The 13,327-nt window shown below is 53.3% G+C and overlaps 1 protein-coding gene across 2 annotated transcripts; it reads left to right on the top strand.

The window, feature by feature from the left end:
* Window positions 1-6,681: 6,681 nt before the first annotated feature.
* ATP1B2 (ATPase Na+/K+ transporting subunit beta 2) lies at window positions 6,682-13,327 on the top strand. Of its 2 annotated transcripts, none has more exons than XM_032618039.1 (7): window positions 6,682-7,299; window positions 9,075-9,203; window positions 9,910-10,014; window positions 10,201-10,337; window positions 10,575-10,631; window positions 11,412-11,510; window positions 11,618-13,327. In XM_032618039.1, exons 1-7 carry the CDS (start codon window positions 7,188-7,190, stop codon window positions 11,780-11,782), a joined length of 804 nt encoding a protein of 267 aa, XP_032473930.1. In that variant the 5' UTR covers window positions 6,682-7,187; the 3' UTR covers window positions 11,783-13,327. The 2 variants fall into 2 exon arrangements, with proteins under 2 accessions (XP_032473930.1, XP_032473929.1); XM_032618038.1 differs by having other exon boundaries at window positions 6,683-7,299; window positions 10,132-10,337; window positions 11,618-11,904.

Below are 13,327 nucleotides of genomic sequence, written 5' to 3'. Positions count from 1 at the left end.
AGGGATTCCTGAGGAAGTGGTGACTTCTTAGGCTAAGATCCCAGCAACAGCACCCACAGACCCACAGACACACACACCCCAGTTGCGAGTCACTTCCTGGGAGCCAGCAGCCCACCTCCTTCCCCAGCAGCTGCTGCGCCGGGGCTTTAGCTTTGTCCCTCTGGGGCTGGTCCCCAGAAATCTGGAGGGAAGGGAAGAGATGGGATTTTGTTGTCCTTTAGACAGGCCACTGCTATCCAAAAAAGGAGCAGCAGGGGGCGTGAGTGGGTCATAGACAGATGGAGGCCTTTGGGAAAAGGGGTGGAGGCAGCAGGGAGAAAGAAAAGGGGGGGGAGAGCAGAGGGAGAAGGCTGCCTCTATCTCTTCTCATCTCGGCCCACTAACTGCGTTCCCAGATGAATTTGTCTTTACTTCATTAAACAGGAACTGGTTTGTGCTGGTCCCAGCTGGAAAGAACAGACAGAGTCGGGAATATCTCTGCCCTCAAAGAATATATGGTGACTCAGCCTCCAGACCTCTGGAGAATCCTGGCGCCCCATCTCCTTCCTGGGGTACCCTCCTGCCTCAGCCCCCAGCTCCCTGGGAAACTTCATGCCCATCCCCCATCTCCAGACCCCATGGGGATCCCAGTGTCCCAGCTTCCTAGGTTACGAGGATCTTCCTACCAGTAACCCAGGCAACAGGATGAGTCACTCATTGGACCTGCTGTCCCCCTTCTACAAGGATTAGCCAGGACCTAAGTTACCCCAGAGAGTCTCTGGGTTGGAAGACACATCCTAGGCCCCTCCTTGGACCCTCACAATCTCAAGTTTGCAAGTCTATGGCTGCCTCCTTCCAGTCAGAGTGTTTTTCAGGAGAGTCCTCAGCATGTCCAGAGAGCCCAAATTCAACTCTGGTCCCTGGGCAATGTTCAGGGTTAGCCTGGGCCACTTGACTAAGTTCATTCAACTGGTATTTACTGAGCACCTACTGTGTACCAGGCACTGTTCTAGACACTGAGAATGCATTGATGAAAAGGATACACAATCCCTGCGCTTATGAAGTTCACAGTGTAAGAGAGGAGACAGCCAGATGGTCCATAAACAAAAATAAATAAGCAAGGTCATTTCAGATAGTGGTTGTCTCTATAAAGGGAATAAAATCCTGTAGTAGGATCAAGGGTGGTAGGGGAGGGGCAGCATTAGCCAGGTGGTCAGGCAAGGCCTCTCTGAAGCAGTGTCACTTGAGCAGAGACCTGAGTAGAAACCTGAAAAGAAACCAGTCCTATGAGCAAGCCAGTGGGGAGAGAGGCTCAAGGGCTTGAACACACCTGGTCCCCACCAAAGGGGTTGTTCTGAGTGGCAACTTCCTGGCCTTGTGTCCCTGAGGAATCTCCCAAGGGCTAGCTTTTCTCTCCTCCCTCTACCCCATCCTGTCCAGGACACTGTGCTCCCAACCTCTCTTTCTCCAGCCTGCCCTAGATTCCAAGATTCCTGATTACCATCCAGAGCTGTCTACACTCTTTCATTAAGACTGACTCTGCTTTTACACAGACTCTGCCAGGCTCCCACCAAGGGCACCTACAATGCCAGCCCAGTGTCCCCTGCCTCTCCCACACCCCTAAAAACCATTCTGGAGCTTGAGAGCATATGCTGTAGGCCCCAAGCCTGGTCTACCCACTCACTCCACCCTGTGTGTTACCTCTCTCTTCCCTTCCCTCCTTCCTTCTCACTCTCTCTCTCTCTCCCTCTTTCTTACTTTCAACTAACATTTATTGGACCCTGACAGTATGCCAAGTACTGTGTTAGGTACTCCATAGGGACTCCAGACATGGATAAGACTTGGTCCTGGCCCTGGAGAACAGGGGTCTGGGGAGAGAGACAGATATGTAAAATGATTTAATAGGGATCTCTTAGGAAGTGCCAGGAACTTGAACAAATGACTAAACCTCTTTATCTTTCAGTTTCCCCATCTACAAAATGGGCAAGTCACCCTACTCAGGGTTGCCAGGAGCGTTTGGTGGAATCATGTAAGTCAGATGTGTAGCACAGTGGCATATAGAAAGTGCTCCCTGTATGAGAGATGTTGCTCTTGTTTATATCATCAGCCTCCTGCATAGTTCTTGAAATATGAGTCTGAGCCTGCCGGGTATGGAAGATAAGGAAGGGTGTGTGATGTGGCTAAACTCGGGGCAGGCTGAGATGGAATGAGGGCAGACTGGGAGGGCTCCTTGGGCCACGGGGTGAGAGGCCTTGTATGTCCTGCTGAGGAGTTGGGGCTTGATCTAGTCAGCGCAGGAACATGTGTTTCTTTCCTTTTTTTTAAATTGTGGTAAAATACACACAACGTAAAATTTACCATCTTAACCAATTTTTTGAGGAATTTAATCAAGATATATTGAATACATGGATGAAATGAAAAGCCAACAGATAAAAAACATTTATATATCAGTTCCAGGTGGCATGTTTTAAAGTCAGGCTAAGTCTTTAACGGTTACAGAATACAAATATATACCTTCATAATATCACACATACCTTCATCACATAAAACAAAGACACTCTAGGCCATTACACAGACCATGATAAATTGCAAGAAAGGAGAGGTGTTATAATAGTAAATTCAAGCCAGTCAGTTTTCCTCAGTCTTTTACCATCTTAACCATTTTTAAGTGTCCAGTTCAGTGGCATTAAGCTTCACAATGTTGTACAACTATCACCACTATCCATCTCCAGAGCTCTTAATCTTGTAACACTGAAAGTCTGTACCCATTAAATAATAACCCGCTACTTTTCCTCCCCCACCCCTGCCCTGCCCCGGCCATATCTGTGTTTCGGAGCTCTCTTCTTTCCTTGCTCTTGTCTCTACAAAGACCCGTCTTGCTGGGAACCCAAACAGCTGAGTCCCTGGGATCTGGTTGGTAGGGGGAAGAGAATCATTGGGCACAGACCTAAGACAGGCTCTGGGTATGGGAGAGGGGGTGTGGGAGCTCTCATTCCCTTCCTCTTTTCTGGAGATGCTGGAGGGAGGGCTGGGTTCCAGAAAGAGGTTGGAGGTTTGTAATGGCTCTTTGCCCCCTCACTCCTTCCTCAGCCTCTTTCCCTGTGAACACCAATGCTGCACGGAGTAGAGTGTCCTTCCCTCCCTAGGCCCAGCCCTCCTCATGCTGACCCTCAGCTTTAGGAGAAGGCATGGAAGGGAGCAACACAGTCTCAGCCTTACCCCAGAACTGCCCTAAGTGTACAGAAGACATTCATTCTTTCTTTTCCAAGTGAGCCTGAGGTACAGGGCAGAGACTGAACCAACAGTCTGGAGGCCATCTGCAGGCCTGTGTTTGCCAGGCTGTGTGTGTTGAGGGTAAGATCCAGGCCTCATCTCTCCAGATCGAGACTGGCCCATTTCCGTGCTGCTTAACTGATGAAGGAAAAGGCGAGTTGCTTCCCTGAGGTTTCTCGTAGAAGGAGCCATTCCATGTTTAAGCCCAATTCAGCAACCAGGCGTTATCTTCGGTAGCTCTGTGGGTTGCTTGGGTATGGAGGATATATAGAAAGCCTTGCTCTGAAAGAGCTTACAGTCTAGCTGAAAAGATAAAATCCAAGAGTTTTCAGCCCAGTTGCTCAAGACAAAAACTTAGGCACTAGCCATGGTCATCATTCTACTGCCTAAATAGATTCTGAACCCATCCTCTTGTCTCCATCTGCAAAGCTGCTGCCCTGGTCCAGGCCATCCATATCTCCCACCCAGACTGCTGCAAAGCCCTGCTACCTGGCCTCCTCGCTTCCCATGGTCCACTCTCACACAGCAGCCATGGTGATTTTCATTAAATTTAATCATGTCGATCCATTGCCTAGAATTAAGACTTCCCTGGCGGTCCAGTGGTTAAGACTCAGTGCTTCTGCTGCAGGGGGCATGGGTTCGATGCCTGGTCGGGAAACTAAAATCTCATGTGCTGCACAGTGCGGCCAAACAAACAAACAACAACAAAAAAAACCCGCAGAAAAATCCTGAAATTGTTTCTGTGATGGTTGGATTAAAATCCAAACTACTCCCTTTGGCATACAAGGACCTGCATGACTTGGCCTCTGCCTACCTCTCAGATCTCTTGCTGTACCAATCTTGCTGTCCCTCGTTCAAGCCCAGCCTTTGCACTGACCCTTCCCTCCACCTGGAAAGCTCTTCCCCTACATGTCCCTGTGGCTCCTTTGGGTTACTTGGGGCAATTAAAAATTATCTCCTCAGTAAGGCCATCCATGCCCATGCAGGCACTCTGGCACATCACCCTGTTTTATTTTTTTCTGCATAATATTAACATTATTTAATTTGTTTTTACGGTTTATTGGAATGGGAGTCCCAGGAGCACAGGGACCAGAATAGTGCCTGGCTCTAAGCAAATGCTCATTAGGTACACATTGAATGAATGAATGGGAGTCGGGGCTGGACTCTGAAGGGTGGGCAGTCTTCCAGGATGTGGAGATGAAATGGACAAAGGTGTAAAGTCAGGAGTAAGCACAGCCTGTCCCAGGAGTGGCGGGCTCAGCTCCAGCAGAGGACTAGTTGGGGCCTAGTGGCAAAGGAGGTTGGGGATACAGACTGGGTCTAGATATGGAGTACCCTGAGGGTGAGACTGAAGAATCAGGACTGCATCCTGCAGGGTCACAGGAAGCCACTGAAGACCTTTGAGCTGAGGGGTGCCCTAATTAAAACTGTATTTTGAGAAAATTAATCCAGAGTCTGCTGCAGAAGGGACTGAAGTAAGACCAGCTGCATAATTTGTGGGACCCAGTGCAATATGAAAATGTGGAATCCCCTGTTCAAAAAGCAGGAAAAAAGTGCCGTTCGGGTACTAAAATATAAAATATTTTCCTTTCTTCCATGGTTCTTCTCTTGACTTTTCATGGTATTTTAAATTTATTTAATGTTATTCTAGATAAAGAAAATAACATTTTGGGGACTTCCCTTGTAGTCCAGTGGTTAAGAATCCACCTTCCAATGCAGGGGACTCAGGGTTCGATCCCTGATTGGGGAACTAAGATCCCACATGCCGCAGGGCAACTAAGCCCACGAGCCGCAACTACTGAGCCTGAGTGTTCTGGAGCCTGCGCGCCACAACCAGAGAGCCTGTGTGCCACAACTAAGAGCTGACGCAGCCAAAATAAATAAATATTTTTTAAAAAGAAAATAACATTTTTAAAGATAAATTTATTTATTTATTTTTGGCTACATTGGGTCTTCATTGCTGCGCGCGGGCTTTCTCTAGTTGTGGCGAGCAGGGGCTACTCTTCATTGCGGTGCGCGGGCTTCTTATTGTGGTGGTTTCTCTTGTTGCGGAGCACGGGCTCTAGGCAGGTGGGCTTCAGTAGTTGTGGCACACGGGCCCTAGAGCGCAGGCTCAGTAGTTGTGAGCACGGGCTTAGTTGCTCCGAGACATGTGGGATCTTCCCGGACCAGGGCTCAAACCTGTGTCCCGTGCATTGACAGGTAGATTCTTAACCACTGTGCCACCAAGGAAGTCCCAGATAATGATTCTTAACAGGAGGCCTTTGGAGGCCCATGTACCTCCCTACTAGACTGTGGGTCTCTGGAGCCCTGTGAGAACCATGACTTTACCTCCCCAGCGCTGGGTTGCACAAGGTCTCTAGTAGGTGCTCAATAAATGTTTGTTGACCCAAATGGGCAAATGAGAAGGGGAGTTCAGACATGGGGGTGGGAGGAGGCAGAACACCTAAGCAGATGGGGCTCCAGGGCTGGGGTCTCAGGGCAGTATTGGGGGCTGGGAATGTGGTGTTGGAAGGTCTTTTTTGTCCCCCTAATATTTACTTGGTCGCGTTAGGTCTTAGTTGTAGCAGGCGGGCTCTTTAGTTACGGCATGCACGTGGGATCTAGTTCCCTGACCAGGGATGGAACCAGGGCCCCCTGCATTGGGAGCGCAGTCTTAATCACTGTGCCACCAGCGAAGTCCCTGGAAGGGTTTCATGAGGGATGTGGTGGGAAGGCAGAGAAGCCCCCAGGCTTGGGGAGAACCAGGTGGTGGGAGAAGCGGCAGTGGGACTGGAGAAGGTGTCGGGGGGATTGGTAGCAGTTCCCATAAGGGGAATTTCCCTCCTGTGGTGGCCTCTATTGATCTCTTTGAGGACTGTTCTAGCTTCCAGCCCGGCTGGTGTAGTACCTCAGCTGGTCTCTTCGATCTGTTTTTCTTGATCTCTGGCTCCTTCTCTATTCGTCTCACATTCTGCCCCGTCTCCTGGATCTTAGTCTCTTTCTAACTCCCTGCCTGAGATGGGGCCCCCATCTCAGCATATATCTGTTTTCCTCTCTGTCTTCTGTGTCTCTCGGGGGTTATCTTTCCCTCTACTCCGCCCGGACACGCCCTGTATCCTCTCCACTCACCCAGATCTAGTCCAGTACCTGGAGTGGGGGTAAGGGAGAGACCTCTAGGTCCTGAAGAGGCGTCAGGGGGGCGGGCCCAATCCCTTTCTCCAAATTTGCATATGCATGAAGTCGCCCAGGCCAGCAGCGAGGAGGCGGGGCCTCTTGGGGGGGTGGAAAGGGGGCGGGCACCCCCGGAGCCGCGGAGTATATAGACTGAGCGCCGCGGCTGCCGGCCCCGCACTGCTGAAGAGCGGAGCCTCCGCCCGGGGGACCCCTATCCCTGCCTGTCCCCCACAACTGCGCGTCCCCACCCCACCCCACCCCCGCGGCCGAGCCACCGCAGGTGTGGCGGTCTCCGCTCGGCAGAAGAGCCTTGAACGGTCACCCGACCCTCCTCCACAGCCTCTTTGCATCTCGGATTTCGGGGCGGTCCCCTCCCCCACCTCCCCCTGCCCCTTTGCACCCCGATTTTTTATGCGCTTCTCTCGGGTTTTGCAGCCGTCTATTTTTGCATCCCTTTTCGTTTTGCTTCTGGGAGGTTTGGGGAGTGAAGCTGCGTTCGCACCCCTTCCCCTTTTTATCCTCCCCTGCTCGGACAACCCCCCTTTTCATTGCAGGGGGGGGGGCTAGGTTCTGTGCATCCTACGCCGCGCCGCCAGCACCCCGCAACGTGTGGCCCTGCGCCCCGGAATTTGCAGCAGCTGCATATCTGAGGGAGGGGTCTCCCTCGCCCCCGCTGCCTTTGCTTCCCGCGCGTTCTGGTGCGTGAGTGTGCTTCACGCGCCGCACCCCGGCTTCTCCGTAGCCCCCGCCCCGCGCGGGACTCGCCCCCCGCCGTCAAGATGGTCATTCAGAAAGAGAAGAAGAGCTGCGGGCAGGTGGTTGAGGAGTGGAAGGAGTTCGTGTGGAACCCGAGGACGCACCAGTTCATGGGCCGCACCGGAACCAGCTGGGGTATGCGGGGCCGGCCGCGCGAGGGGTTGGGGGTCCGCCGGGCGACGCCCCGAGCACACGAGGTCCCGCCGGCGCAGCCCCAGCTCCCTTCCCGGGTCCCCGGCGTCCGGCCCCCCTGCCGGGCTCTGGGCTGGGAGGGCGCCGAATCGCCGGTCTAATCTCCCTGGCTGGCCGCTGCGGAGGCGGAGAAAGTAGGTCACTGCCGCCTTCCCGTCCCCCGCGGAGCCCCCTCGCTCGGGGGGTCGCGGGCTCTGAGCGCGTGTCCGCGCCGCGGCGCTCGCGCTCGCTGTCGGAGTCCGGTCAGCTCCGCACAGTCGCCCCCCCTTCCCCAGAAGAGAGACCCTTCCCTCCCTCTGACTCTCACTAGCTAGCCAGCCCCGTCTATTTTTAGCTCGAGCCCACCCCTTGGACCCTGGGAACGTTCATGAGCGGGCGGGCCTTGGAGAGGTGGGGAGTGTGTTGGAGGGGGTTCTTCACAGCGGAAGTTGTCTGTGTCCTACTACCGGGTGTTTTGGAGCCTTCTGTGGCTGCTTGGCGGGTGGGGGGCTGTTGCGCCGGGGTGACACTGGGAGGTTTTCGGGACTGGGTGTTCGGCTCAGATGTCGCAGGCGGAGGGAGTGGTCACTAGTGGTGAGACATGTACATCATCCGGCCCAGTGTGTCTCTGGGCTTGCGTGGCTTGGCTCCTTACCCACCCATACCTTGGCGCCACTGGGGAGGCGTGGAGGGAGTTGCATCTGGTTGAGGGTCCCGTGCTGGGCATAGGTGCCAGTGAGGGGTGGAATTCTTCCGAAAGGGATTTACAAGCTGGGAAGTCAAAGCACAGGAGACATTGTGTGACACAGCTTACAATTCATCCACACTAATTGAACGCGGACCCCATTAGCTCAGCCACTTGGGGCACTTGAGGTGGGTCCGATGCAGTCCTTGCCGCAGGAAACTTGAAGTCCACTCCCTAGGACTGGAGGCATCCACGAGTGCTTGGGAGAATCTGAGAAGGCTTCTTGAGTGAAATGTCTTCTGAGATGGAAGGACTGGGGGTCTGGGCTGGTGGAAACAGCAGGTACTCACACCAGGCTGAGGAGTGACGGAGTGACGTGTCACATCCACCAAGGACCAGCTCTATGCCTGAAAGGCTATTGGAGGTCTGCGTTTACTCCTGCCTCTGCCCTGGGTGCTGTGTGTGAATTGGGGGGTAGGTGACTGTTGGAGGTTCTGGACAGCTGAGACTTTGTAGCTTGGCAGGAGCCTCATTCAAGGTTTGGCTTTTGTGGGGCTCTGAGAGAGATTTTGCTATTTGAGTGTGGACGTCCACGCCCTGAGGGATGGGATAAGAGTTTGGCTGTGAATTGGGGCCAATGCCAGCTTGAAAGTCATCGTGCTAGACAGCTTCAAGCATGAGTACCGATACAGTAGTATCAGATATTGTGCCTTTTCAGGGCCACGAAGGTTGAGGAGTTGAGAACGTAATTTGTGGCAAAATGACTGCGGCCTATACTATGAGTTGTGCCAGCAACAAGAGTTTAGACCTCTTGTGGTCTCCACAAGGTCGGGCTTCACTGTGCTGTGGGATCAGGAAGGGCTGGGAGTCATGGCTGGAAGCCAGACACAACTGCCGCTTTTCAGCTTGTCTCCTTTTGCTTCCAGGGGAAGACTTCCCAAGGCTCTGCGATCCATTCCTGTGCAGAACCTCTGAGTGGGAGAGGGGTGTGTGGGGATAGGTCAGGTCATCGAGGGAGACCTGGAACCTGCTGACCCTGTTTCCTCCTCCTTAGCCTTTATCCTCCTCTTCTACCTCGTCTTCTATGGCTTCCTCACCGCCATGTTCACCCTCACCATGTGGGTGATGCTGCAGACGGTCTCTGATCATACTCCCAAGTACCAGGACCGACTGGCCACACCAGGTGAGTGATGAGGCTCCCCCACCAGCCACTGTAACTGCTCTTGTGCCCCCAGGTATCCAAAAGGAACTCACAGGCTGAGAACTGTCAGCTCTTCTCAGAGGTTCGGTTCTGATGATCCAGTCACCATGTGCGGGGAGTTCTTTTTTTTAATTACTTATTTATTTTATTTTTGGCTGCGTTGAGTCTTCATTGCCTACGCAGGCTTTCTCTAGTTGAGGCGAGCAGGGGCTACTCTTCATTGTGGTGTGCGGGGCTTCTCACTGCAGTGGCTTCTCTTGTTGCGGAGCACGGGCTCTAGGCTTGTGGGCTTCAGTAGTTGTGGCACACGGGCCCAGTAGTTGTGGCTCGCAGGCTCTAGAGCACAGGCTCGGTAGTTGTGGCGCACGGGCTTAGTTGCTCTGCGACACGTGGGATCTTCCCGGACCAGGGCTCGAACCCATGTCCCCTGCAATGGCAGGCGGATTCTTAACCACTGCGCCACCAGGGAAGCCCTGGGGAATTCTTGAAGTCTGCCTTCCCATTTCCCACAGCTGAGAGCTCTGTGATCTGGGGAGGTGGCAGATGTTCACAGGAGATCTCCCTCCCGGGAAGACGATCTCGGATCTTCACCTGTCCCTCACCCTGGTGTTCCCTATGTCCATCTTTTTCCCTCTGTGTGTGGTCCCTCATCTTATATATACCCCTCACTCTCGCCTTTGTTGACTAGGCTTGATGATTCGCCCTAAGACTGAGAACCTAGATGTCATTGTCAATGTCAGTGACACTGAAAGCTGGGACCAGCATGTTCAGAAGCTCAACAAATTCCTGGAGCGTGAGTATGGGGCTGGTGATGTGGCTGTGCAGGACCTCGGGGCAGGGGACTGGAGACCCTGGGAGCAGAACATGAGGCCTGTGACTCTCCCCCCCCCACCCCCCCACCCCCCCGTAGCTTACAATGACTCCATCCAAGCCCAAAAGAATGATGTCTGCCTCCCTGGGCGCTATTACGAACAACCAGATAACGGAGTTCTCAACTACCCGAAACGTGCCTGCCAGTTCAACCGGACCCAGCTGGGCGACTGCTCTGGCATTGGGGACCCCACCCACTATGGTTACAGCACAGGACAGCCCTGTGTCTTCATCAAGATGAACCGGGTACTCATGACCTTAGTTCCCAGGGGGAGCGGAGGAGGGAGCTGGGGCTACCATCTGCTGGCAGCTGCTTTATTTTGCTGGGGCTCTTGCGCTTCGGGAGATGTGTAGATATTTGAATGGCTGAGAGAACAAGAGAGATGGGGCCATTGGAGGCTGAGATGGTGGTTGGAAGGCTGGATACTTGTGTCTTTGACAACTTCTTTCTTTAACCCTCACGACTCTCTCTCCTCGCTCCAGGTCATCAACTTCTATGCAGGAGCAAACCAGAGCATGAATGTTACCTGTGTGGGGAAGGTGAGTTTGTTGGGCCTTGTGCACCTGTTTGTCCTTCATGGTTTCCATGTCATTCACTCATCTCTCCCTATCTTCTTTGCTCCCAGAAGCTCCATCACTCTAGGGACAAGGGGGTAAGAGTGGGCTCCAGTATGGCTCAAACTCCAAGGGGCTGCCACCCCTCTTGCTTCTCTCTAGGATGCAGAAGTCTGCTCTTTCGTGTGGATAGACACCCCCTTCCTGACTCCACCCAAAGCCCTGCTTCTGGCTTCCCTCCCTAATCCTGCCATGTTCTCCTCTATTCCCTGACCATGTCTTCTGCTCTCCCTCCCATATCTCTCCTATCCCTCAATTCTTTTTAGGTATCTGGTAGCTGCTGATCTGTAAGCACCACCTGCCACCACTAAGTTGTCCTTGGAACCCTGCTCCCCCCACCTCTGTCCTCTCTAGGAACTTCCTGCCCCTCTTTGTTCATCCCCCTCCTTGTTTCCTACTGAGCCCTTACTCATTTATCTGTTCTCTCTTGGCTCCGCTCCAGAAACCGATTTCTGAGGATGGGGTAAGAATTTGGGGTGGGAGGGCAGTAGGAGGTTTCAGGCTCATTAGCGCCCTGGAGGCCTTCCCAGTTTGATGGAAGAGATGGGACACCCGCTCCTGCGCACGCGCGAACACACCAGCCTCCGCGCTCAAGGGATACGGATATGAGACAATAATTTGGGGGTCAAGGAGGAACAAAGGGAAGTCTGGATAGCGTCTGGGTTCCCTCACATGCTCTCCCCCACCCTCCTGCGCCCCCCACAGCGAGATGAAGATGCTGAGAATCTCGGCAACTTCGTCATGTTCCCTGCTAACGGCAGCATCGACCTCATGTACTTCCCCTACTACGGCAAGAAGTTCCACGTAAGTCCCGTGGGAGGCTGGGTGCTGGTTCCTGCAGGGGAGCGGGGCCCTGGGGAGGAGGCCGAGTTGCTGCGGGCCTGGAGCCTCGCTCTCCTCCTCTGGCCCAGGTGAACTACACGCAGCCCCTGGTGGCTGTGAAGTTCCTGAATGTGACCCCCAACGTGGAGGTGAACGTGGAGTGCCGCATCAACGCCGCCAACATCGCCACTGACGACGAGCGCGACAAGTTTGCTGGGCGCGTGGCCTTCAAACTCCGCATCAACAAAACCTGAGGCCCCTTCCTCCCGCCCCCACCTCTTTCCTACGGATGCTTCTGGAATATCCCTGACCCTGCCTGATCCCTCCCTCACCCACCCCAAAGGTATTTTTTATAACAGAGCTCTGGCTTGTCTGAGTCCCTTTTCCTTTACTTCTGAACCCGGCCTGATGTCTGTCGTGATTCCCTGGCTACCCACATTTTCCACCATCTTCTTCCCACCCTAGCTCAGTCAGAGACAGGGAGATGGGACCCCAAGACGGTCACAGAGGAGTTGGGAGCCTTTCTAGGCCTGGAGTAGCTTTGAGTGGGGTGTCCTCACAGCTACCCACCTGTCCCGCCCTCTTATCCCCTGAGAGCTATAGAAAATGCCCACCCACCCACCTACGCACATATCTCATTTCACCCCTTACTTCCACACACTGAGGTGGCGCTCAATTCTGTTTTTTAAAGTGAAGGAGAATTGACTTACAACACTACGTTAGTTCCAGGTGCACAGCATAGGGATTTAATATTTCTGTACGTTAGAGTGGTCACCAGTGTGGCCCTCTATCCCTCATTCCAGCTCAGCTGCTGTCACCTTCCTCTGTCTCCCACACCTTCTGCCTATCTACAACAGTCGCTGTCTCAGTGGCTTTTGACTTGTCTGGCTCCTCTGGCCGGTCTTCTCCATCCCCATTCCCTCCACTGAAAGGGGGGCCGTTTGTAACTGAGGACAAGGTGGCTCTGTGGCCTTTTCCCTCTTTCCTGGCACATCTGGCTTCTCACCCCACGTTGACTACGTGAGCTGGGAATGAGGGTCTGAAGGAGAAGTCCATGTTGGTTCTTGAAAATTCTCTTCTGGTCCCTCCTGTCACCCAACTAGGCACTCAGAGGGGCGGGGTTGACCTAGGCTGAATGTCCACTTTGTTTTTGCCGATGGCTCCCTTCCCCCTGTTCGCGTTCCCAGAATATCCTGCAAGTTCCACTTCCCAGGCGCCCCGGGGGAGGGGCAGCCATTTTGGCTAGGTCCCCAGTGGCCACCTTGGAAACGTCAGCTGGCTATGGGACTATTCCACCTCCTTCCCCTGGGCCCAGATATGCCCCCACCATTCTCTCTCTGGCTTCTCTTAGCAAGTTATCAACTAATCACTAACTCCTTCCTTTTTCTCTGCATGCCAGCCTGAAAATTGCAAATACCTCCTCCATCTAAGGCTCTGAATTTCTTGTCTCCGTCTCCTTCAGACCCCTTTGCCTTCTTAAACAACCCCATAGTGCCCATAGAATGTTAAATGAGGGACTGCCTGTGATCTTGAGTTATAGAGGCATTTTAACTCTTTCTTTTCCCACGTCCTTCACTTCCTCCCCTCTGACTTCCTTTTTTTTTGACGCTGCAGCTTCCACATCCCACCCACAGATGGACTCTCCCCTGTTTTTCTCTCGCTGGATCTGAGTCTCTTCCCTTTGGGTCCCCATGTCTTCCTGCACTCCCCTCACCCCACTGGTCTCTCTCTGCAGTTATTTAATGCCTGTGTCAGATCTACTGTAAAAAGAGGATAAAGTACAATAAAATGAGAGCAAT

Source organism: Phocoena sinus, chromosome 20 (genome assembly GCF_008692025.1).
Source record: "Phocoena sinus isolate mPhoSin1 chromosome 20, mPhoSin1.pri, whole genome shotgun sequence".
In the NCBI taxonomy this organism is placed as follows: Eukaryota; Metazoa; Chordata; class Mammalia; order Artiodactyla; family Phocoenidae; genus Phocoena; species Phocoena sinus.
Note: the sequence above shows the minus strand (reverse complement) of the source record. Positions and strands in the feature narration are given on the sequence as shown.